Source organism: Marmota monax, unplaced genomic scaffold (assembly GCF_021218885.2).
Source record: "Marmota monax isolate L192 unplaced genomic scaffold, Marmota_monax_Labrador192_F-V1.1 WCK01_AAM20220418_F8-fsc00008, whole genome shotgun sequence".
Classification (NCBI taxonomy): domain Eukaryota; kingdom Metazoa; phylum Chordata; class Mammalia; order Rodentia; family Sciuridae; genus Marmota; species Marmota monax.
The window spans coordinates 28905401-28931412 of NW_026694432.1; the positions used below are offsets into that span (position 1 = coordinate 28905401).

The following is a 26012-nucleotide window of genomic DNA, read 5'->3' on the forward strand; positions in this document are numbered from 1 at the left end:
AATCCAGGAGGACCTAGAGGTGGGGGTAGTTTTGGAGGACAGGCTGGAGCAGCGGTCACACAGGGAGTGTGGGAGTCAGAGCTGGGTTCGAGTCCTGCCATGTCTAGCTCCTGGGTGAACCGGGAGCTTCTCTACCTCTGTGTGTCTCATCTGGAAAGAGGGGCCAATACCAGCGTCCACCACAAGGGGTCGCTGTGAGGAGCACCCGGCCTGAGTGCTCCCACTGGCCTTGGCCACCTACCTTGCTCTTTTCCCGCAGAGTCTTATAGACCATGCTCTGCTCAGAACAGTTCTTCGTCAGCTCCTCTCTCAGCATCTCCATTTCTTTCTCCATGTCTTGGATTTGCTGAAAGAGTTCCAACCACAGAAGGGTCAGCTCACCCTCAGGCTGGAGGTCCAAGCCCGGGGACCCCTTTCACTGGGCCCACCGAGGGGCCAAGCCTGCTGGGGGGTTAGCTTGCTTAATCCCTTCTCTGGGTCAAAGTACCGGGTCTGCAGGCAAAGCGGGCTTTATTTTCAGTTAAAATATTAAAAGAGATGCATGATGGGGCTGGGGTTGTGGCTCCGCGGTAGAGCGCTCACCTAGCACATCCGAGGCCCTGGGTTTGATCCTCAGCACCACATTAAAATAAAAAAATGAAATAAAGGAATTGTGTCCAACTACAACTAAAAATAAATATTAAAAAAAGAGAAGATGCGTCAGGAAAATAGTTTGTTTCTCTTGGCAATTGGCAGAGATGGCGAGTGGGACAATAGAGACACCTGCCGACTCATTAGAATCCCGTCTCTGGGGCAGGGGTTCTAAATGTCTCCGTTGGTCCATTGTCGGTCTACACAATGGCGGGGCTCATCCTGACAAGTGCCTGGAATATAAATGGGGGCTGTTTTTGAGATTGGTCCAAATAAAGGCCAACTGGAGGAACAGAACAATGAAAAGTTTCTTCCTTCTTTCTTTCTCTGTTTGAGGCAGAGCCGTGTCCCTGGCATGGAGAGGAGCAAGTGTCCTGTGTTCAGGGCGCTGTGCTCGCCAGCAAATGGGCTGGGGAGGCGCCAGTGGGTGTGGGAGGTGCAGGGAACAGACATTTTAATAATATTCTTTTTTACAGGTGCCTTCTATATAAGGCAATGTGTAACTTTTTGTTTTGTTTTTATGAATTGGTATAAAATTGATGTATTTAAATCAAAATACCTAAGGAAGGAGTTTGTGGCCCCAACACTGCCCGTGGCTGTGATCAAAGTGAAGTTAGTGGAGTGTCAGAGTGGGGATCGCAGGTCCAGGGCTGGGAACTGGAATGAACTTCCAGCGGCCGTGTGGGGCCACCTGGCTGGCCTCCTGTGCCCGTGCCTGCCCCCGCCCTCCCCAGGGCAAACCATAAGGGAGATAAAGTCAACTGCTCAGAGAATCCTGGGACAGTGTTTTCTTGCCCATCTCTTTGCTGGGCTAGAGCAGCTAATACATAGCCCTGGGCCCTGGGCTGTGATGGACCCAGGACCCCCCAGAACCCAAAGGTCCAAGTCTAGCTCTTCTGGGTGCACCCCCAGATGAGGAAGCTCGACTCACGCTTTTGCAGTGTTTTAACTCTTTCTCTTGGGCTTCTCTGTGCTCCTTCTGGGAGCTTTCCTTTTTTAACTCTTCATTCAGTGCCGAGCACTGTGGAGAAAGAGGACAGCAGAGAAGGAGGCCAGTCATGGGTGCAGAGGCGCACGCCTGTCCTCCGATGGCTCTGGAGGCTGAAGCAGGAGGATCACAAGTTTGAGGCCAGCCTCAGCAATTAGCAAGGCTCTGAGCAACTTATAGAGACCCTGTCTCAAAATAAAAAAGGGCTGGGGATGTGGCTCCGTGGTTAAGCACCCCTGGGTTCAATCCCCAGTACCAAAAGAAAAAAAAAGAAGAGAAGAGAAAGAAAGAAGAAGAAGAAAGAGGCCAGTTTTGGCCACGTGGGGTGCTTGCGGCTCCCAGGGCCCGTCTGCCCCGAAAGCCTGCGTTCCCTGCTATTCTAATCCAGTGCCTGAGGAAGAGTGGCTAAGCTCTTTTTAAAAAGCCAGAAATCCAAACCACAAGAAAAATCCAGCTTTGGGAAGCTGGGTTCAGAAATGCACGTGGATTCCCTGAAGGGCCACCGCTGGGCTGGACGCGCTTAGCTGTGGCTTAGATGCGTCTCAGCACTTGGTGGGGGCAGCATTTGGAAGCAGGCTGTGGAGCAGAAGGGAGCCATTCTGCGTGAGGAGGGCACCGCAGGCGGGGCCTGGGCCAATCAGCCAAACTGAAGGTGAAGGACGTCCTGCGCCGGGTTCTCAGCATCAGTGGTGGAAGGAAGGAAGGAGGGGAGAAGAAAGAAAAAGAAACGTGTCCAGCAACAGAGGGCGCTCCGTCACAGTGTGTGCTCGCTGGAGAACCTTCCGGAGCTCTCAAGACCAATGACAAAATGCGGGGAAATGGGAGGTGTTTGAAGTTCACCGACACATGCATGATGTGAATTCACTATGAAATTCAGGTAACTTAGAAACAAGACGGAGAGAAGATACACTAAAATATTAATCTCTCTTTTTAGTATCATCTACTCATTATTTCTAAAATGAACACACATGACACATGCAATTTTTTAAAAAAGATAGGCATCAAGATCCTGATGTCTTTTGTCACAAGGAGCCCGGTGCTAAGGGCAGGCTTGGGCTAGAGAGCTCTGAAAGGGGAGATGGGGACAAAAGTCACCCAGATGCCCTCAGGAGGCAGAAGAGCCCAGGGGGTCTGCCTCCCTGCTCCGTTCACCCTGATCCATCCCCCCAGTCCATCTGCTCGGGAGGAAGGGCGGCAGAGGGCTGGCGGGGCAGGCTCACAGCCGGTCAGAGCGGACAGCACGGTGGAAACAGCCTTGCTTCTCAGCTGCGTTTTGTCACCCCCATTTCACCATGAGGCAGTGGAGGCTGCACCAGTTCTAATAAAGCAATCCCGGATCGGAGCCTGGCCTGCTGCCAAGCCCCGGCTCTCCCGGTCCCCAGCTCCAAGCTGGCTGCTGGACATGGCATTGAACAGAACAGGGCAGATCTGGTCCCGCCTTGGCGCCCACGCAGAGGGGGCCCATGGATCCTGCAGCCTGGGAATCTGCTGGCCTCCTGAGGTGAGCGCTCCCAGGCTTCACCTTGGCTTTACAAAGTCGACAAGAAACACAAAGATCATACCCTCACGGACCTGGACTCTGCAGCCAGGACTGTGGGCAAAATCCAGAGTCAAAATTACCCTCCAATGTTCTGACCTTGCCCCCAGATGGCTTCACCTAGAGGAATCCTCACCTGCATGGACGCCAAGGGTGGAGGCGAGGCCCACTGGTGCCCTCTGCACACTGCGGGACGCTACTCGGCTTTGATCCTGCGTGTCAAATCCCAGATTTCCTCGCCATGGAACCACATGCTAATAGGTGCGCTCGTTTCAGGGTTAAGCAGACTAGTTTCTAAGGGGCGCTGGGAACGCGGCTGGGTTAGAATTCCCGTCTGGCTCATGCTGAGCTACTTGCCCACTATTCTGTGACAAGCTGCAGAGAACTCGGCCACCTCTTTTAGTCTTTGTTGGCGGAAAGGATTTTATGACTTGGAGCAGCCCGTGGCCACCTCCTCATGTCCTTGGGCGCTGACCCCGACCCCCCATGCAGAGAGAAGGCAGCGAAATTTAAAGCCAGGGCCCAGGCGAGAGCCAGCGTGTCCGGGACCCCGCCAGCGGCCTCGGCCGCCACTCACCCTGGAGTTCAGGGCTTCCAGCAGGTGCTCCTTCTCCTTGTTCTGACTCCTCAGCTGATTCACCTCCTCTTTCAGCTGTTGAACTTGCTCAGTCCTCACCAAGATGTCTTGCTGCAAAGACGTCACCATTCCTATAGAAAAAGGTCAAACAAGCAGTAAGGACAGGTGCCATCGCCATCGCCGTTGGCCAAGCTGAGGACGACCCTGGCACTGGGCAGGAGTCGCCTCCAGGGACTCAGAAGCTGAAATGGGCTGAGATGGTGTCCACTGAGCATCACTGACGGTCTCGGGGGCAATCCGACAGCGTGGATGTCCCTGGGAGGCAGGAACCACGTGTGAGGGCCCTCGTGGGCACAGCCACGCCGTGGGCCTGGGGTGCAAAGGCCCAGGGGAGGGAGGGGCTGAGAGAGACCAGGAGACCGGCTGGGGTCAAAGGGTGCATCTTGGCGGCTGTGATGGGTGGGGGCACTCAGTCACTCTGGTCCGAAACCTGCCTCTACCTCCTCCTGGCCCAGTGGTCCTGACTGGGCTACCTTGACCCCCAGGCAGCTGTCTGTAGGTTTGTCAGGGTGGAATGAGATAATGGGGCTAAAGGACACGGCGGAGTGGCCGACAGTGCTTGTACCCAGTACCTGATGGTGGAGCGGCTGACAGTGCTCACCCATGATCATTTGTAGCGGCAGCTTCCAAGGTGGCCAATGTTCCCTCCCTCCTAGGATTCATGCCCTTGAGCTGCCCCTCCCAGCCCGAGTAAGGTGACATGGTGTGTAACCAATATAGGATTGTGCGAGTGGTGGGATGTGGCTTCTCAGGCTGGGTCGTAAAAGGTGTGTGGCTTCCTCTTGCTGTCTCTTGGATCACTTGCTCTGGGGAAAGTAGCTGCTGTGCTGACAGCCACATGGATCCTTCTGGAAGGGGACCTTTGGGTGAGGAGAAGCAGCTCATGCCCACATTGAGACCACAGCCTCGTGAGACCCCAAGCCGGAGGTGCATCACCCCGACTCCTGAGCCACGAACACGTGTTATTTTGCCACTCTTTTTCTGGACTAACTCATGACCATACACTATTAGGTTACCACATTGAAGGAAAATGGGAGAAGCCTCGTGAGTGCGGTGGTGCTGGGTCGTCTCAGATGGCCCTTTTCTTGGAAGGACATTTGTCCCAGCTTTGTTGTAGAGAGCATTCAAACAGGTCTATGCGATGAGGAACGAAGTGATCCAGAATTTCATTTCAAAAATGAGCTTTGTCGGGGGACCCAGGTAAGTGACTTGGAGACAGGCTGGTCCCTCCAGGGCCTGCCTGCGAGCTTGCAGGTGGGACCGGGAGGCCTTTAGTCTGGACCTGATTTGGCCCCACGACTGAGACGGCACCTTTTGAGTCTCTAGCTGATGCTCTGTGTATCCTGGACGTTGGGAAGGTGGACCGTTCTCAGGACTCACAGGCACATGTCTCTCAGGGCCGACTGCTGGAGACTTCAGGGGACCCTCTGCAGATCCAGGGCTCTCTCTGGGTGGCCTCCTTCCTGGCACTCTGCCAGCAAACTCCAGCTGTGCCAGCTTCTCCGACTCCGTCTCTTCAGCTCAGGAGACCCTGGCTCTGCCTGGGCTCCTCTCCTGGCTGTGGTCTGTCCCCACTTGAGGAGCAGGCTGGGTCTCATCTTGCTTGTCCCTGTCTCTGTAGGATCACTGTCATCTGCTTCATGGGGTCTGAGCTGTATTTTCTGATGTGGGATTTTTTAAAAAATTGTTTCAGGAAGGAGAGTAAATCTAGTTCCTGTCACTCCATCCTCCATCAGCCCTCTTATCATGGAAGGTGAGATCTGTGATCTGCTGTGCTGGCCTCCATCCGCCTGGGTCCCTGAATGGCTACCATTAGTGAAGCCCCTACTCCACCCAGGATGGGCCCAAGGCAGAAGTGGGAGATGAGTCTGCCTATTGTAAGCCACTGAGGCCTGGGGACTGTTTGTTACTGCAGCACAACCTAGCCTAGCTCTTCTTACCCCAGAGTGTGCCTTTGAAATCCCTGGAAGCCTGACCGACACAGGACAGACAGACAGAGGCAGGGCCCAGGGAGCTCCTCCTCCAGACTACAGGATGCACCCAGCAGGTGTCAGAGGACATTTCCCACGAGGGAGAGCCAGAGGCCTGGAGGGGTGCAGGCCAGGCCAGCCCGGGGCACAGCCCTCAGGTCCACGGGACCAGGATTCATGTTTGGCTTGGGGTACAGCTAGGGATGCGTTTCCTGCTGTGTCCAGGGTCCTTTAAGGCCATTCCCTGATTTCTCACCCATGGATGAGATCACAAAATAGCTGCACTTGGGTCCCCAAATGGAGCTGGGAGCCATGGGGGAGTGGGACCAGGCATGTCCTCTACTGAATACGCGTGGCCTGGGCCCAGCCACACTGCCGCAGACCCTGGGCCTTCCTGCTCCTGCCCTCTCTGCCCTCCAGCACCACCTCGCCTCCTTTGCAGCCTGGCTCTCCCTGAAGTGGGCTGGTTAAGGTCTCGCTCTCCCCCAAACGTCAGCCCCGCAAGTACAGCCATCACAGCCGGCGCTCGGGGCTTTCCGCCCAGCGCCAGAGCAGCACTGGCCCTGCAGGCGCTCAGCACGTGTGTGGAATGAGCGAGCGAGTGGGTCCACTAAGCCGCGCTGCACCCAGCAGAGAGGGCCAGGGACCCCTAGGACACCCTGGTCCTTCCTGCCTCTGCTGTCAGTGAGCAGAACATTTTCACTGTGCCCAAGGGCGCGGGGCAGAAGGGGCGAGGGGCCCTGCCATGACCTCACCTCCTCCACTTTCTACTTTGCCTTCACAAAACACAGGTTCGGGGGACAGTGGGACCCACATGGTGTCCTGCGTTCTCCCTGCTGAGGTCAGGGCTCGGCGGGCCTCTGCCCGAGGGCTCACATTTGCTCAGACACTGACCGTGGGCTGCCTGAGCTGGCGGCTCCAGGAGCTGGCCGGCAAGTAGACCTCTCTGGGGACAAGCTGTGACTCTCAGCTGTGCTGCCTCAAGGGCTGGCAATGCCCCGCTGCCTGCAAGCTCCGCCTGGGCGGAGGGGGGCAGCTCTGACCGCAACTCCCAGGGGGCTCACCTGCCGTGATGCTGTGGTCCCTCTTTAAGTTCTCGCCCTCGTTCTTCAGGGATGTGATTTCGGAGTTCCGCTCGGACAGCGTCTTGCACAGCATCTGGCTGTAGCCCTTCTGAAGGACTTCGATCTGCGGAGGAGGCGGCACACACGTCAGAGGGCGCAGCCCAGGTCCAAGACACTGGGGTTTCCCGAAGCTGGACGGGATTCCCGTCGCTCGGGGGCAGGCTGTCGGGGAAGCCAGGCATTTTAGTTTTGATGCGTGGAAGGGAGAGGGAGGCCGGCTCCTGCAGTGACCGCCACGTCATACGTGGCCAACACATGGTCTTGTCTCGGTGCCCACAAAGGGCGCAGGCCCAGCTGCCACAGGGGAGGGAGCCTCCTGAACATGGGGGCCCGTGCCCTCTGGGCTCTCAGCACAGGCTGGATGGGGGGAGCTCCGGAGAGGGGGGTGGGTGATAAAGTCAGTTCCCTGCAGGGACAAGAAGGCAGGAGAGAGGAGAGGAAAGAGGATCTTGGAGAATGGGATCCCCCCGCAGATGCTGAAGCTCCAGGCTAGAGTGTATTTTTATTTCATTTTGTCAGCCTGGCTGGAAACCCCCATCCCCTGCGCGCACGGGGGACACCCCCACACTCTGCTGTACCCCCAGCTCCCTCCACTTCCTCTCATTGGCCAACCCCAAGGAGTTGTTCTGAACCCAAGCAATTCTTTTATGTTAAGAATGAGTGCAGGTCGCACTCAGGTTAACACATTACACCACCCATTGTGGGGAGAAGAACTCAGAGGTGCGCACCTTGATTGAGTCAGAGAAGGAGAACACTCAGGAGAGGCTTCTCAGTGAAGCCCAGCTCCTGGAGACATGGGCGCCCTCTGCAGAACCCGTCCTGTGCCGCGGGGCCCTCCCAGCTGCCTTCTAATAAGTCAGCTACTGGAGTCCCACCTCGGTCACTCTGTCCTTTGGGCGTGTGGGACAAGAACCCCCCAGGGCTCACACGACCCTCTTACAACAATGCAGGCTCGTGTCCGGGGCGCTCCCGAGCTCCGAGGCCCCTGGCACACACTGCACCTTCAGCAGAGCCTCTGGAGGGTGCTGCGTCCTCTTTCCGTTTTCCAAGTGAGCAACGGGGACGTGAGGGGTGGGTCGCTTGCTGGGGTGCCCACACCCGACAGGGGCGAGTTCTGGCTCAGAGCTAGTCTTCAGGTGTGGGCCCCAGGGCTTGCCGTCTTCTCCCTGCCCCCAGGACCCAGCGTTGAGGGCTGGGGGCCAGAATGCATAGCTTGGGCTGGGCCACCTTCTGTCCTGATGCGGCCACTTTCAGGCTGTGTGAACATAGGGCGGATGCCGAGTCCCCGCTCCTTGGCTCCTTCTGTACAGCTGCAATGGTCCCGAACCCACTGGATTGTCAAAAGCATGGTGACAAGTGAGTACCTGTGAAAGTCCCCAGAGCTCGCTAAGGTTAGCTATGGTTACTCCACGGTGCGATTGCTTCAGCCTCGGGTCTGTCTTGAGGAAGGAAGGTGGATGGACATGATTTTGTGTGCCTTTGTAAGCCTTGTCTAGACTCCCTTCAACACCAGCGTGATTGCTGTGAGGGGAAATGTAAGAATCCCTGATATTCCCCGCGGGGTGTCAGGGCCTGGCTTACACAGGGTCAGGGAGGCTCAGGGAATGCCGCGAGGGTGTGCCACGCCTGGCCACCAGATGGCGCTCACAGCCCTCGTTCCGGGCTTCTCCCTCGAAGCACGAGGTCGTCGCTGGTGGCAGACTGGCAGTCTGACAGTTTATATGGATCCTTTCTGCACCTCGGTGGTTTGGATCTACGACTCCTGGGGAAGCTGCACTTTCTTTTTCTATGGGGCATCTGAGACACTGGAGAAGGGGTGTCTGCCAGAAGCGGGAGAATGAGCTGCTCTATTCCCCACCATCCCCAGGATACACGTTAGCACGTTTGTGCTTTGAAAATGTCAAATGAAAAAAAAAAAAGAAATCCATCCCTCTGTTCTCTGTGAGGGAAATGCAACTGTCCCATTAAAGATACTTGGAATTTTAAAACAGAAGTGCTTCTAGATCTCTAGATCTTCTGTGTGCAGGATACTGCAGGCACTATGCAGACAGGAGCTCACAGATGGATGGGGAAGGATGTCCCTTAAAGAGCTCAGTGCTGTCTGGCACTTAGGATATTTCAACCTAAGTAGCAGAGCTGTCGGATTTCAGGTTGCAGGGAAACTCCAAATAGTTTTCAAACCTCTTTATTACTTTGATTACAAAATAAATATCCATATTGTCTCTAATTGGCAGAAATCCCAGATGTTGATTGCCCATTATGCTGTGTAATGGAACGGCATCGGATTGTAGGAGAGCTCATGGTGCTGGGAAGAGCAGTTGCTTTGAGGTAACAACCCGCCTGCTAACTCGCCCAGGTGGCTCCGACCGCGAGGCAGCATTGTCTAGGGGTACTGCAGCAGCTAGAAGGCCTTTGAGAGCAAATCGCTGTGCACGTGCTCTCGGGGGCTGAGGAGAATATGTGAGTAATCAGAATAATAGATCATAATCACAATAATAGATCAAACAGTCACGTGGTTTATGCTTCTGGCTGAATGTTCTGCTGGCAATAGAACATTTAAGAGCTTAAAATGTGCATAGAAAAACTCGATTTGGATTCAGACCAACTACATTCTCTAGTTCAGAGACGCCTGCTATAAAATATTTTCTTGGATCTGAGTAAGGATCAGGGTGGAAGAAGAAGGCAAGAGTGTGATAAATCAGAGTAATTATTTCTAGGTAAATTTTTGGTGAAAGAGATTTATTTATTTTTTTTTAACTCAGGGGCACTCGACCACTGAGCCACATCCCCAGGCCTATTTTGTATTTTATTCAGAGACAGGGTCTGAGTTGCTTAGTGCCTTGCTGTTGCTGAGGCTGGCTTAGAACTTGCGATCTTCCTGCCTCAGTCTCCCAAGCTGCTGGGATTATTTTATAGATATGACTGGTCACTTAAATAATGCTCCAAATGTAACCTGCTGATGGAGACTCAAAAATAGTGAGGATGAGTCACCCTGCCATGTGCCTGGACCAGGCTTTGCTCAGGAAGCTCTGAAATGGGAGAATTACTGAGAGTATTGTTCTTCATCCAATTGTGGAAGTGGGCTCCTGTGGTGAGCCGTTCCTATAGACCGTGGCCGCCATTAGAAGATGGCGCCGGCTTCCACTGTGGTCTGTGATAAACAACTCCTAATATGGAGAATTGGCACGCAATCCCTTCCCACCCTATGAGAAAGGTCCACGTGGCAGCTTGGGATTGGTATGCGGGAGGCTTTATTAGGCTGTGCTTGGGCGCTCGGCGGGGGGTCACTAGAAGATGATACTTGAATCAAGGCCTGAATAAACTGCTGAAAGAAGAATCCTGTGTCGTGTTTTCCCTTGCCGGCGAGGGGTCGCGACAGGCTCCGATCAAGAGAAAGAAGCTCGTGGATGAAACAACTACATGTCAATGTAGCTATGTGAGGTGGCAGTTCCTACAGGACCTGCTATGTTCATTATTCTTTCAAAAATAGGTCCAAAGGAGAGTCATTCATTTATTTAAATATGAGAGCATGTATTTGTTTACTTGTTTATTCTGTTTCCTTCATTGGAACACATGTTAGTCAGCTTTCTGTTATTGTAAGAAAATACTGGAGATAACAAACTTAAAAAGAAGAAAGGTTTAATTCTGCTCATAGGGTCAGAAATTCCGGTGCATGATCAGTTGGCCCTAGTTCTTTGGGCCTGTGGTGAGGCAGCATACTATGGCGGGGACACGTGGAGCAAGCTGCTCACCTTAGAGTGGAGGTGAAGAAAGAGGAAGGGGCTAAGATCCCACATCCCCTTCAAGGGTCCCCAGTGACCTAACTTCCTCCCACTAGGTCCCACCACCTAAGGGTTGACCACTTCCCACTACCACAGGCTGGGGACCAAGCCTTCCACACAGGGGCCTCTGGGGACTTTGAATATCTAAACGGTCACAGAGCAGAGTGAGGGAAGGAGGAGGTCACGGGGCCTTGCTCCTGCTCGACTCCCAGAGCCCAGCAGAGGGGGGGGGGGACTATTGCCTAAATGAACAAATGAACAGTGCACACCTTGTCTGCAGGAGGCGCCACCCAAGACCCCAGCGAAGCCTGGAGCCTGTGTCGGCTGTGCCTGCGACCTATGATGAACGTCAATTAGAAGCCAGGAGCTCAACGTGATGACCGACAGTGGAACAGGCGCTCTGGGATGACGCGCTCCCGCCAAGCCATTCAAACTCACGGATTTTTCATTTAGCATTTTCCGCCAGTGGTTGACGCTGGGTCACCGACTCCGGGGTCGGTGGCTCCTGGGCCTTGAGGAGCTGCCCACCCAGTGAGAGGCCACTCCACCACGCCTGGCCGCGACCCCCCAGGCCCCACTCCAGGGCTGAGGCGGAGGCCCTGCAGCTGGGTGGAGGGGGAGGCCGCGCAGGGAGCAGCGGGAGGGCAGGCAGCGCGGTGGCTGAGTTCTTTCTCATGAACGTTGTTGAGATACAATTTTTCTGCAAAATCGCTGGCTAATGTTTGTTAGAGTCTGTAAACAAGTCTGGGTGGCGCCTGGCAAAATGCCAGAGGGAGTGGTTTGTGAAGTAACGCCAGCGAGCCATTAAGTGTGGAGGTTCCTGATTGGTTGACTGCTGTATCTACTTTATGCTAATTAGATAAGCTGTGTGGAATGTATAAATACCTCTGTTGTCCTGCAGTAAACGGCTCCCTCTCCTGCTGTATCAATCTATGCAAGTTCCTCGTCACCCCCCGGTTATTTTGCTGCAGCCGGACTGCGGCAAATGTTTTTTAAAAAGGAAGTTGGATCAAGTGTGCAGAGAAAGGAACAGGTCTGGGCATGCGGATGATCCGGGCCGAGGGGGCTGTCGGCTGGACTTCCCCAAAAGAGGGCCAGTGATGGCCTCTAGGGCCTCTAGGCTGTGGTAAAAGGCCTCTGGCCTCTGTGTTTGGAAGGCAGGCGGCTCCTGCTCTCCCCCTTGGCTAATTGCCTGAAGGTCTTTTCGGCTCGGGCTGGATGGGTATGAAGGGCAGTCACCGCCACCTCCAACTTGCTGTGCAAGCTCTGGGCAGTTCCAGGGCATCTCTGGGCCGGCCTCAGTCTCCTAATCTGTATAGTGGATGTGTCAGAAGTTTAAATAAGTCATGCACCTAAGCCCTTTGTACTCGAGCTTGCACACAGGTAGTGCTCAATAAGTGCTGTATCATCGTTACCACCCTGGGAAGCTATGGGACCTCTGCTTCCTGTGGATTTCAGCCCCTCACTCCAGGTAGCACCAAGCACCCCCACCCCCACAGCTCCCTGGGCACTTCCTCTCCACCGGTGCTGCCTGGACTCCATCTGGCCTGGGAACGGTCACCCTGCGGTGTGACTCTGACCACCTGTCCCGAGACCCACCTGCTGCTTCAAGCTCTGGATCTCCTTCTGCTTGTCGTCCGCGCCCTCGTCCAGACACTCGAACTTGTGCGCGGCGCCCCTGTCGCCCTGCCTGCAGGCCACGCTGTCCAACAGCTTCTGGCTGAGCTCGGCCACCTTGTTCTGCAGGTTGGCGATCACCGCGTCTTTGTATTTGGATTCGATCTCAAAGTCCGCGAGGCGGCTGATCTCTCTCCCCAGCAGCAGAATGATCTCATCCTGCGGGAAGCAGATGGGAGCGGAGCCCATTTAAAAAAAAAGAAGAAAAATTGGGTTCAATCCCCAGCACCTCAAAAAGGAGGAGGAGGAGGAGGAGGAGGAGGAGGAGGAGGAGGAGAAACAGGGCATCAGAAAGGAGGCAGGAAGGCGAGGGTGGGAGGCGGGCAGCGGGGTCTCTGTCACTTGGAAGCTTGATAAAGTGACACACCTGTGTGCAGCGTCTCAGTGGATGCCACACCTCAAAGGTACTGGGACCTCCATCCTCTGAAACTAAACTTCCCTATTGACAACAGCCGGACCACTGGGGAGCGTCTGGGCCAGAGAGTTCATTTATAGTTTTTGGAATTAACTCACCAGGTGTCTGTCTGGCACATGGGGACCTCACAAAGATGATTAGGAAAATGGCGTCTACTCAACTGTAAGGAGGGCTGATTCTTTTCTTTCTTCTTCTTCTTTTTTATTTTTGGTACCAGGGATTGAACCCAGGGGCGCATAACCCCTGAGCCACATCCCAGCCCTTTTTATCTTTTATTCTGAGACAGGGTCTTGCAGAGTTGCCTACGGCCTCGCTAAGTTGCTGAGGTTGGCCTTGAACTTGCGATCCTCCTGCCTCAGCCTCAGGGATGACAGCGTGGGCCCCCAGCCCAGCAGGAGGATTAGTTTTTAACTGAAAAAGTAAGACGTTCTGAATCTTCCTTGCTCCCCGTCCCTCTCCCGTGCTCCCTGCCTCTTTTGTTTTCCACAGGAAGATTTATTCCAAGTAGCTGGGTCAGGAAAGGGAACGAGGGGAACAGCGATCTCTTTGTGTGGATGTTGGGACGGGAGCAGATTGCTGGCAGGGTCACCCCAGGTGTGATGGAGCCCGTCTTCCGTTTCTCCCGAGGAGAAGGCACAGTGGCCAAAGAATTTGTTAGGTTTCCCAAAAAAAGGGTAACCCCCCCCCAAATCCCCCAAACTTCTCACCAGAAGTCATCAATAAAACGCCAGGAAGACTGAAAGGAAACACCGAAGCCCCAACCCAGATACAGCCTCACACACAGCTGCAGGATTTCTGATGCGTCACTTTAAAAGAGGCCCCTTTCCCTCCTGCCACCTCCCATGGTGCAGACTCCGGCCAGCCCTTGGCCTTTGGGGCCAGGAGCGAGTCCCTGGACCCCAGCTCCCTGGCCTGGGAGGGACAGGCAGGCTGCCCGGCACGTTGACTGCTGCCAAGCCTCTTTCTCTGGGTCCCGGTGTGTGATCGTGGCAAAGTTTCAGGGACAACAGATCCTGTGCTCCTGAGGCCCCTGCTGTACCTGAGTCTCTGTGCTCAGTAGGTACTTATTCATTATTCATGCAACAACAGCTGCTCCAGGACCACCCTCCACCTGAAGCTGCAGGTCCCCAGGCCCGTCCTGTGGGCACAGGGACTCTGCTCGCACTGTTTCCCACAGACTCAGACCTGCCGCAGGGGCAGGCCTCGACCTTTAAGGAAAGGAAGACGTCACTGGGCTGGGTTTTGTTTTTTGGGGCCAGGGATTGAACTCAGAGGCACTCGAGCCCTGAGCCACCTCCCCAGGCCTGTTTTGTACTTTATTAGAGACAGGGTCTCACTGAGCTGCTTGGGGCCTCGCTTTTGCTGAGGCTGGCTTTGGACTCGCGATCCTCCTGCCTCAGCCTCCTGAGCCTCTGGGAGGACAGGCGTGGGCCATGGTGCCCGGCTTGCCAGGCTGTTTCCTAACAGTGATTTCCAAGCTGTGGCCAAATGGGAGAGATGACTTGGACCCGTCCCTCCCAGGTTCACTTAATAGCACTCATCTGACTCCTGCTGTGTCTCAGTCTCCAAACCTCTCTGTTCTGTAACAAGTCTCTCTTTGGCTCAGTTTTCTCTGACCGATGTATCACCCCCTCCTCGTAGGACCAGCTTAGAAGTTAGCCAGACCTGGGTCTGAGTCCTAGTTCCGCCCCCTGAACTGTGCAAACTTGGGCAAGATACTCAACCTCTCTGAGCTTCAATTTCCTCATCAGCCAAGTGAAGGTGTTAAAGTTTATCCTGAAGACAGCAAACATTAAATGAACTAACAAATGTCGAGGACACAGGACACAATCTGGCACATAGTAGGTGCTCAACAAGCAGTGGTTGTGGACGTTATTTTTGGGGGGATATAACTTTTGGTTAAATAAGAGGCGGTTTTGTGACACCAGAGAAAAGGGCACTTCTAGACCACAGAGGAAAACGAGGTGGCAGCAAGTCCCCCTACGGTCCACTGGCTGCTGTAGCCCCGCCCTTCCCAGGACCCTCACCTTGTCCTGCTGGACCATGTCCGGATCCATGAAAATCTCCGGGGGAGGCACGGCTCCAGAAATGCCCTCCGGCATGGCGTGCTCCGGCATCTCCATGGGGCCCGTCCACACTGAGGCGTGAGGTGGACAGAGAACACAGAAGACGTGGTGAGTTTCCCGAGCGCCGGGGAAGCTTTCAGCCAGCTTCCTGTGGTGTCCCGGGACTTAGGTCCATGTGGCTTTAAAGTGACAAAGCAGGGTGTGTGCACCTGAGGAGCAATGGAATCCCTACAGAGGCTCGGGAAGTAGAGGAGCCACCACTTCCTCTCTCCCGGGGCTGGGTCACCTTGATTTGTCTTTGTCCAGACTTTTTTCTTTTTTCTATGTTGCATAAAGATCTGGTGACCTAGGTCAGGTCACTTGATCTCTCTCAGCTTGAGTTTCCACATATCTAACTTAGGGCCACCAACTGTCTCTAGTATGGAGAGCTATTGTGCCGGGTGTGTTGGCACACATCTGTAATCCAGCGACTCAGGAGGCTGAGGCAGGAGGATCACAAGTTTGAGGCTAGCCTCAGCAACTTAGCAAGACCCTGTCTCAAAATAAAATATAAGAAGGGCTGTGGATGTGGCTCAGCAGTTAAGTGCCCCCAGGTTCAATCATATGAATGCCCCTCCCCTCAAAAGAAGAGTTGTTGTGAGGATTAAATGAAGTGTGACATGGAACAGGGGTCAGCACAACACAGCTCTGGGGCCAAAGGTGGCCCAATGCTTGTTTTTGAGAATAAAGTTTTATTGGGACACGGGCACAGTCAGTCCTTCATCTGTCACCTACAGCTGCTGTCCAAGCCACGGGGGAGAACTCGAGTTGCAACACGACCTACAGGACCCTTGAAGCCTGGGATAGTTACTGCCGGCTCTCTCTGTTGTCTGGCCTTCATCCTGTTCCCTGGCACATGGCTCCTAAATCTCTTGGACTCCCAAAGTGGGAAGTAGGTTGCCAGGGGAAACAGCCGTGTGACTAGAGGGTCCCAACTCTCAGCCCCGCACCCCAACCCCTGGGGAGGGGAGGGCTGAAGGTCTTGCTCGGATTGGCCACTGATTCCGTCAATCACGCTCATGCCGCAGCCTCCCTGGGACCCTCAAAGCAGGGGTTTGGGGAGCTCCCAGGCTGTTCCACACAGGCAGGTGCCTGCAGGGTGGGGTGACCAGAGAGGGCGTGGAGGCTCTGTGCCCCCAGGGTCCCCACGTCCCTTGTCCTATGTACCTCTTCATCTGCGTGTTCATTTGTATCCTTAAAAGTATTTTTCTCGTCACAGATTGGCAAAAGCAAGCGAGAGCTTTCTCCGAGTCCTGGGAGCCATCCTCTGTCAAGGGACCAAATCTGAGAAGGGATGGCGGGAACCCGCATCTGTGGTGGGGGTCCGTGGGGCTGAGCCCTGCAGGACAGACACCGGCCCAGGAAACGTAGGAACAGACTTAACGTCTAGGACACCGGCTGGTGCTGGAGAGGTGCTTGGTCGGCGCTATAGTTGGGATCCCAAATGTCACCGGAGGCCCATGTGCTACAGGCTTGGTCCCAGCCTGTGGTGCTAGGGAGGGGGTGGGACCTTTGCCAGGTGGGGCCTAGAGGGAGGAAGCTGGGTTATTGGAGGTGTGTCCTAGGGATACTGGACCCCAGCCCCTCCCTCTCCTTTACTTCCTGGCAGCCCCACGAGGTGAACAGTCTGCCTCACCGCCTGCTCCTGCCATGATGTCCTGTGTGGCCACAGACCAAAGGCAACTGTGCCAGGCAACCATGGAGTGAAACCTCTGATGGTGAACCAAAGTAAACCTTTCTTCTTTTTAAGTTGATTATCTCAGGTATTTTGTCTCAGTCATGGAAAGCTGACGAACATGGTGGGTATACTTCCCATATTTTGGTGACCAGAAGTGTTATGAGACTAAAGAAGAGTAGAAAACATTTTAGTTTTTTATTTTTTCCTCTCTACAGGCTCTTTAAAGAAAGCTTGCCTACCCCTACGTGAAGCATTTAGCAGTAAATGTTATTTTTATAATTTCATATTTTAAAAAGCATAATTAGATTTTCATGTAGAGATTCTTCTCCAGCATGCTTTTGCACAGGAGAGGAGAAAGACGTCTTCTCCAATGTATTTGTAGTAGCACCATATTCTTTTCGTTGGTTACAGTGTCCATTGCACAAATGTATCAAAACATATTGAACTAGGACCCACCTGATAGACCTTTAGGTATTCCTGACTTTTTTCTTATTTAACCCTAATTTTATTTATCTAACCCTAAATTTTAAAATTTAACCCTAATTTTTCTTATTTAACCCTACGAGCTGTTTATATGACTTTCAGGGATTCCAACAGTTACATTTGGAATCTTTATGGCGTATATATTATGTCAAATATATTCTATTCATTGACATGAACAGTGTTAGATTTTTGTCACTGTGACAAAATACCTGAGAAAAACAACTTAAAGGAGGAAAAATTCATCTTGGCTCACAGTTTCAGAGGTCTCCGTCTATGGTAGGTGGACGCCATTCCTATGGGTCTGTGGTGAGGAGGGCCGTCAGGGAATTAGAGAGAGGGAAGAAGGGGCCGGGGTCAAAAATACCCTCAGGGCCACCCCGAGTGACCTACGACCTTCAACTAGGCCCCGCCTCCTGAAGCTGTCCCTCCGCGGTCTGCACCAGGCTGTGATCCCATCCAGAGGTTGCCTACCCAGGCACTTCCCGAGCCCTGCCTGTGAACACCACTGCTCTGGGGACCAAGCCTTCAACACGCGGACCTTGGGGACTTTCCAGATCCAGCCTCACCAACACGGAATAAAGACTTGGGGGGCGGGGTGGGAGTTTTTTAAAGGATTTCCACGATTCTGCTTTTGAGGTGACTGGGCTCCGAGCGGGGCTCTGGATTTCCCACGGACTGTGAGTCCCGGGCCATCGTCCCTCACACCTTCTCTTGTTGAAAGGGAGGAAGTGAACTATCTGTTTTCAAAGGCGGGAGACTCGTCAGAAGGGGGCACAGCAGCGGTTGGTGACATCTGCGCGGTCACTCGGGGCTGTTCATTCACTCTGGTTCTGCATTTTTAAAGTCCCTTAGAGCCAGTGGTCCCCCCTAGATCTTTGTGAACCGAGATGGACACGAGACCTTTATTTTATTTTTATGTGGTGCTGAGGATCGAACCCAGGGCCCCACAGGTAGGAGGCGCGCACACAGCGGTCATGCTGCCTGTGAGCCCAAGCCCAGTGCTCGATGCCTACGGGTCTCCCCATTCCTTGTGGTCTTCCTCTTCAAGGTTTCAGTGACCCGAGAAGTCTGAAAATATTAAATGGAAAATTCCAGAAATACACGATTCACAAGTTTTATATTGAGCGCCATTCTGAGTGGCATGTCTTGCACTGTCCGGCTCCATCCTGCCCAGGACACGAACCATCCCCTGGTCCAGCTTATCCGTGCAGTATATGCTACCCCCCCATTAGTCACTTAGCAGCTGGCTTGGTTAACTGATCAACTGTCACAGAATTGCAATGCTCGTGTTCAAGTCGCCCTCAATGTAGATTGTAGAGGCCCCAAAGCTCAAGACCACGCCAAGCAGGCTCCAGGCATTAAACATGGAAGGACAGATGAACTCCGACACCATGTGACAGCCACTGCTGGGTGCAGGAGTGTTCGTAGGTTCAGTTCAACCCAGGGTTTGGGGAGGGTCCTGGAGCCAAATCCCCTGTGGCAAGGGTCCGGGGAGCTGTTGCTATTCCAAGAACTTCCCATAGGTCAACTCTGGCACCTACTGCCATTGGCTGCATTTCAGAAATGAGAAACCAGGGTGCACACAGCCTGTGATGTCACAATCCAGGAGGGGGACTGTCAGGATCTGAAGCCAGATGGGCACACACCAATGCGGAAGTGTGTCCCCTCCAGGGCGCGGAATGCACGAAGGAGAGAGCAGGTGAGTGAACTCGGACCCGGTTCACCCTCCCAGACCTGTCCCAGGAGAATGCTGTCCGGTGCCTGGCTGGGGACAGTTCCACTCTCCTGCTGAAGGCCGAGGGTTGGACAGACGGAGTCTTGTGGAACTGTAAGATTTCCTGGGCCAACCAGTTAAGATAGCAGACTGGCTCTGCCAGGACGGGGTCTCTGTGACATGAGATCTCAGGCTGAGGCCTGGAAAGTCCGGGGAAAACTGGGACAAGTTGGGCAGTTCAGAAAGGGGAAGAGGAAGCGCCCTCCACCAGCCACGCACCCCTCCCGCTGGATTCCTGCCACCACGGGGAGGCGGGACCCAGGAAGATCCTCGGCCGCACCCCTGGGGCATCAGATGACCTGTCTCACAACTCAAGGTCAGGAGAGCAAGTGTCCCCTGAGAACACGAATGCCACATTTCTCCAGCGTCGTGCACTGAGGGGGGCAGGCCTTGGGGCGCCCTCTTTCTATCCTTCCACTCTTCTGTGACCCTTGTCCTCCCTGTGTCTGGAAGCCAGCTGTCAGGAAACAGTCACTTACTGGCAGAAGTCACGTTAAAAAGGTAAAGTGAAAAGGTGAAGTTAGTTTAAATAATACATTTGATTTAGCCCAATATATCAAGAACACCGTTGCAACATGTATGTGTATCTGCACCAAAAATATTGAGAGATTCCACATTCTTGTTTTTTTTTTTTTTTAATGGTGTGAAGTCTTTGGTGTCCAGGGTTGCTTTGCCCGTCCAGTACATCCCAATTTGGAAGATAAGTTTTCATCAGAAAGACTTGATGTGTATTTAGATTTCACAAGCATGTCCGCTTGAATAAAGGAGATCACACACACAAGTTGTTCCAAACACATGAGACGTTCCCAGGCTGAAACCGAGTAGCGGGGTTTAAATTTAAATCTGTCAAAATTAGACGTCCTTTGGTCAGTCACTTACTCACACATTTCAGATGCTCACAAGCCGCCCGTGACACCCCGCTGCTCCCTCTGTCTCCGCCTGACGTTTCCTTCCCGGCAAAGTCTGCAGCCAGAGCCCACCCAGGGGATCAGGGAGAAGCAAGACCAAGAACAAGCCTCGAAGCCCGGCCTTGACCCTGACACCCCGCGGGAGGCGAGGCCCGGGCTTATTCTCCACAGTGGGCCTGGATGTGGCTGCATGAAGTCTGCTTGTCTTCCACCTGGGGCAGCCATTGCCTCGGACAGGCGTCCCCACTAGGGGGTGGTCAGCTGTGTCTCATCCGACAGGCACCCACTGCCCAGGGCCTTTCCAATTGGTGCCTGACGGCGAGAAATGGGCTTCTGTGGAAAGAGTGGCCTGCGAGCGGCAGGGCGACTGTAAGAAGGGGTGGCCGCGGCCAGATGGAGGCAGGAGCTGTGCGGGGACCTCTGGAGTCAGGGCCCCCCTCAGGTGCATGGCCAGGCCAGGAGCCCCAGGGCTGGTCCCAACGGGCTCTGAGTCCAGTCCCAGCTCACATCTCCAGGGGAGACTCCAGATGCTTCTGCAACCCTGTTGGGGCTACCGCGAGTCACCCCCGATTGCAGGGTGGGGGGACCCAGAAGCTGGACCTCATCAACCCTCCAGGCCGCGTGACCATGTGGGTCTCCGCAGGTGCATCCTGAACGTCCACCGGGGGCAGCTGGACCTGAGGCTCACTTCCTTTTCCTCCAGGAGGGGGGCGCCAGACAGGCTACCTCCCCCGAACCTCACTCTTCATTGGCCACTGTTGGGCATCAGAAGGAACCCAAGGGCTGAGGTGGACAAAATGGCTTACTAGAGCCTGCCCTGTCCTGTGGTCACGGGGTCATCGGTGAACCCGGTGGGGAGAATCCTGAGGAAGGGCCAGGTGGCTAGCAGCAGGTGTGGGACCAGCTGTCCCCACAGGACGTCTGGGGGACAGCTATTTGCCAAACTGGATCTCCTGGTACTTCACCGAGTTACCAGCCCTCACCGGGGACAGAATGTGTGGGTCACCCGGCTGAGGATTTGGCCTGGGTTCTTCACGTTGTGGGTGGTGCATTTAGGCTAGATAACAATCATGGATAGATAATAGGTTAATTTTTAAAATTAGTGTATATTGAGCATTCGTTATAGGCCAGGCACCGTGAGAAGTACTTCCAAGCAGGAGCTTATAACAACCTAATGAGATCGCGATTATTATCACCATCTTCATTTTATAAATGAGGAATCTGAGGCTCAGAGATGTCAAGTCACTTGCCTAAGGTCTTACCCAGCTGGTAAGTGACAGAATGTAGACTTGAACCCAGGTTTGTCTGACCCAGCGTCTGTGCTCTTAACCATGAGCCAGTCAATTTACTGAAGTGGAAAGGCCTTCGTGATATAGCGTTGAATTTAGAGAAGCAGGTTACCTATGTTAGGTTCAGATGATCCCCTTACTGGGAGAAAAACACATAAATCAGGATAATATTTTTAAAAATCATTCCGTGACTTTTCTGTTCTTGTACCGTTGCTCTGCACCCTCCATGGGCTCTTGCCATTAAGATTTGGCCTTGGCCCAGGGGCCTCTCAGCCCTGGAAGGAGAAAGGCGAATGCCCCTTGGTCAGGGATCCTCACGAGAAAGCCAGGGACGCTGCTGAGCACTCGACCAGGTGCCCCCACCTCAGCTGTCCCCAGTGTCCACAGTGCTGGCACTGAGAAACCCACCTACAACAAAAATCCCCGGGGTTGGGTTTCCAAACAGATTAAACAAACCAAAACCCCTAACGCAAGGCAGAAATCTAGAAGGAAACAATTTTATTGAAGAACCCAGCTGGGCCGCGATGGGTGCTGTCCACCCAGAGCCAGCCGGAGGACTGGAGCATGGAGTTGGCCCGGAAGCTTGGAGCAGAGAGGCCAATCTGAAGCAGGTGGCTCCCCAGCCCACAGGAAGGTGACAGCCCTTCTCTGCATCAGGGAAATGAGGTGGCGGTTGGGAACAGACACTGTGGTGCCCCGGCCCCCACCCAGTGACACCCTGGGAGCTGTGGGGTGAAGCCTGCTGGGCCCGGGGTCCTGGAAGCCCCGACTGCTCTCCCTCCCCAGGTGGTGGAAGGCCACTGGAGAAGGCCAAGTGCAACGTCACTCAACCACGAGAAGGTGCCACTTGTGACCCGAGACGGGCGAATCTCAGAGACACTGGGCTGAACCAGAGACGCCTTCCACAAAAGAACCTGGACTGCACGCTCCGTGGGTCTGAGGCCCCAGATTAGGGCTCTGTCCGTGGTAGAGGGGACAGGGGAGCGGCTGCCTCCAGGGTGGGGCTGGGGAGGGACTGAGGGGACTTTCCAGGGCAAGGTCAAGTCCTGCGTCTTGATGGGGGTTTGAGCTACATAGGTGTGAACGACGTCAGTTGTGGACACTCGCAGTCTGCATTTCCTTGCTTGGTGGCCACTCTCAAGGCAGCCCCCTCCGTTCTTGTCCCTGCTGTCCCCCGGGGACCTGTTCATGGTTTGGGTGTGAGGCGTCTCCCCAAGCTCCTGTTCATCAGGAAGGTCCAGGTGCAGAGGCTGGGTCTGAGAGCCGTAACCTCGGCCGTCCATCCTAGTCGGCATGGACTGACCGGTGGGGTCCGTAGGCAGGTGGGGCGGGGCCGGAGGAGGTGGTCACTGGGGTGTGCCCTGGGAGGCTTGTCCTTCCTGCAGCGCCCACCCGGCCCTGGACCAGGAGCTGAGCATCTCCCCTCTGCTGGGCCCCCATGCTGTGCGGCTTCACTTGGGCCCAGAGCCATGGACTCGGCCATCTCTGCACTGAGACCTCTGAAATCCTTAGCCCCAAGGAAGCTCTTCCTCCTCTGCGTCACTTCTGTCAGGGGCTTTGGTCACGGCGATGGAAAGTTAGCGAAAACAGCGCCCTGGCGTGGTCCTCACAGAAGGTGCTGGAGCCACCTCGGTCGGCAGGGCAGCACCCGGGGCCTGGACAGCAGGATGCTGCTTTCCCACGGTCCTCAGTCTGCAGGTCCAGGGCCGGGCGGGCGGCTCCTCCCGAGGCCTCTCTCCTGGCTGGTGGCTGGCGGCTGGTGGCCTCCTCACTGTGTCCCGTCATGTCCTTCTGTGCAGGGCATCCCCCGTGTCTCTCTTAGGAGAACATCAGTCGGAGCTCACCCTAACAGCCCATTTTAACAGAAAGTCACCACCCGCACGTGTGAGCACGTCCTGTGGTCCCGGGGCAGCGCCTCAACGTGTGGAGTGTGACGAGCACCTTGCGGCCCCCAACACAGCCCGTCTCTGTCACCTGAGGTGCTCCTGAGGCTGCATCGGAAGAGGCTCTGCTGCTGGACCGTGCCCTGGGGGAAGCTGGCCGCCATTTGTGAAGAGATACCAGCAGCCCGAGGAAGGTCCCCAAGGAAGGTCCCAGAGGAAGGTCCCCGTGGAGAACTGGGGCCTCCTGCCAAAGGCCGCGTGAGGGGCACAGCTCCCTGGCTAAATGACCCCCAAATTCCTGACCCTCCCAAACCGTACAGTACACGGGATTTTATTTGTTTGCTTTAGGCTGCTGAGTTTCAGGATAATTTGTTAAACAACCGTCGATAAGTAATGGACACTACGTTAATTTTACATCGAAAGACAAAGCTAACAGAACGCTCGCCAAGAGGCCGGGGAAGGCCAGATGTGCGCAATTTGTTTTAAAGTGTAATAAGACGGGTCAGTGAATGAACAGAAGGGTGGACACATACGAAATAAACGGGGTGGCCAGTGTCAAGGGCGGCGGGGGGAGGGTCTCTGTGAACCTCATTTTACTTTGTTGTTGTTTGGACATTTTCTTTTCACAGTGTTGGGGGAATGGCTGCTACTTTCTTAGCCAGGGCGGCAGGAACACGGGCGCTTCATGATGATGAAGCCGCAGAAACCGTTTTACCTCCTCTGGAACATTCCACAAGGATAATGGCTACATCCATGGTGGAGGAGGGAGGCCGGGGAGGGTCCTGAGCACGACCAGGGGAGGAGGTAGAGCCGCCTGGAGGCCTGGAGGGGGGTCTGTGGCTGGGCCAGAGAGGACAGAGAGGGGACCTGGACTCCAGGGGCTGCTCAGTGGACAGTGACAGACAGCAGTCTCCTCCCCAGATGCCCCAGCCTCAGGGGCTGGGTGAGGGGAGGAAGCCCTGAGGCTGCGCGTGTCCCAAGTCCCCAGGCCCTGAGAGGCCTTCAATGTCATGAAAAGCATTGAGCTCACTGGACTTCCCTGGAAAAGTCATTTTCCCTCAGTAAACTCAGCCTCTTCTCTGATAAATGGTGGATTTCTGCCAGCTCCGGGGGCTGTAGTGGGCAGGGGGACTTCAGGCCAGTGTTTCTGCTCATCTGAATTAAAGGGTGTCATTTCAGATTCTGTGACACACACACAGACGCACACGCAGCACGGGGCCTGCCATGTGGACGGGGGCTTGGCGCACGGTCCAGGGACACCTGGCAGCACATCAGCAGACGCGTCCCTTTATCTGTCCCCTGACTTTGTTTATCTTGATTTAAAAAAAAATGACATGCTCTATTTTTAGAATCAGAGAAAATAAGCCAAAGACACAAGACACATCCTCACGGCCATACCTCCGCCCCGGGTCCTCCCGGAGGCCCGCTGCCTACCTTGCTTGAGGAGGGGGGACTTGTGGCTGCTGTCCACCACGAAGGAGAACGTCTTTCCGCTGGCACTCACGGGCCGTTGGTGGGCGGCGGGTGGGACTACGGAGGGCCTGGGGAAGCCCTGGGACCAGCTTCTCTGCAGGGGCACTGGCCGGATGCCCTGGTAGAAAACGTTGAGTGGTGGCGAAGGTGACGGGATCGGCTGCTGGGAGATCCGGGACGGCTGTGGCCTCGGCCAGGCTGCTGGGCCCCTCACCCAGGGGAAGGAGACCTGTGGGCAGACAGGGGCGTCAGGGCAGTTGTGATCCGCTGCCGTGGCCTGCACCCCTCCGTCCCAGCCACGTCATCGCTGCCCCGGGCCTCGGCTGGTGAGTCACGACCCTCAGGAAGCCTCCTGGACTCTCCTCGGGGTGATGGCCACCTGTGGGCCACAGGGCACGCCCCCCCACACGGGGGTGTTCATTATGTCAGGACCCTGCCGAGACGGCACCTGCAGGATGGCCCCGGGGTCGGGCAAGGCCAGGTGGGTCAGTGTGGGACTGAGCTGCTGAGCTGGTGGCCTGTCCCCTCTGCAGGGCAGGGGCCTTCTGTCTAGCTTGCTCACCACGGTATTCCCAGCACCTAGAACGGACACCAGCATGTGTGTCCTCCACAGTGGCTGAAAGAAGAGTGACCAGGCCGCCGAGGCCCAAGCCCGGCTCCTGGTTGAGACATTTCCTGGCCAGAGGGATTGGTTCAGGGGTGGGGCGTGTGATCCAATCAGAGCCAAGGACCCCCAGGGGACCCAGGCTGGACACCAGGTTTTTAATTGTGAAGACCACACAGCATGATTTTTACCATTTTGAACAGTTTAACTGTAGAGTTGAGTAGTGATAAGTATATTCAAATTGTCGTGAGCAGCATCTCCAGAATTCTTCCCTCTTACCAAAGTGAAACTCTCTTCCCATCAATACCTCCAACCCCTCCCCAGGCCCCGGCAACTGCCTTTCTCTCTTCGGTCCCATCACTAGGCATCTGAGTACTCTGGGTACCTCACATGAGTGGGCTCAGACAGTATTTGTCTTCTTGTGACTGGCTTATTCTCTTAGCACCACGTCCTCAAGGGTTATCCCTGCTGTAGCATGTGTGGAATCTTTTTCCTTTTCAAGGCTGAATACTATTCCGGTGAATGGCCAGACTACATTTTGCCTGTTCGTTCTCAAGTGATGGTCACTTGAGCTGCTTGTAACTTTGGCTGCTGTGAACAGGGCTGAGCAAATGCAGAAACTGGTTGTGAGCCCTCTCTGGGGTCTGACCCTGAACTGCTCAGTATGAGAGGCTGGTTGGAGTGGGTCTCTCTTGCTACACAGGTGACAGGGTCTCGCTTTAGAGGGAGATGCAGGTATATAAATGCAGCAGTGACCGCAACAGACTCTTTAGGTGTAAAATTAAAAAATAGTGTTTTTCCCCCTGAAGTTCATTGATTTAGGGTGGCCTCGGCTGGAAGGCGGAGGTTGGTCTCTGCTGAGCAGCTCAGGTCCATCAGGCAAGGTCAAGGTTTTAGCTGCTGGGAACTGCAAGGAGACGGACGGGCAGCAGAAAAACAAACCCAAGGAAAGACCACATGAAGAGGAAGCTCCTGGCCACGCTCACATAGAGTCTGCATGGAGCCTGGGCCAAGGTCATGGAGCCTGGGGTCAAGGTCAGTTACCAACAAGGCTG

The 26012-nt window shown here is 54.7% G+C and overlaps 1 protein-coding gene across 9 annotated transcripts in view; it reads right to left on the reverse strand.

The window, feature by feature from the left end:
- The window catches only part of Fhad1 (forkhead associated phosphopeptide binding domain 1), a 117742-nt gene that overhangs the window by 59662 nt on the left and 32068 nt on the right, over nt 1-26012 (reverse strand). For 5 of the 9 annotated variants that reach the window (XM_046469263.2, XM_046469261.2, XM_046469262.2 and 2 more), the window contains 7 exons: nt 24315-24582; nt 14788-14897; nt 12268-12504; nt 6827-6950; nt 3733-3863; nt 1562-1651; nt 242-346 (listed from right to left, as the gene is read on the reverse strand). In XM_046469263.2, the coding sequence (XP_046325219.1) occupies nt 242-346; nt 1562-1651; nt 3733-3863; nt 6827-6950; nt 12268-12504; nt 14788-14897; nt 24315-24582 (1065 nt within the window). The remainder of the gene's footprint in view (nt 1-241; nt 347-1561; nt 1652-3732; nt 3864-6826; nt 6951-12267; nt 12505-14787; nt 14898-24314; nt 24583-26012) is intronic. The other 4 variants (XM_058571140.1, XM_058571136.1, XM_058571141.1 and 1 more) reach the window with 2 other exon arrangements.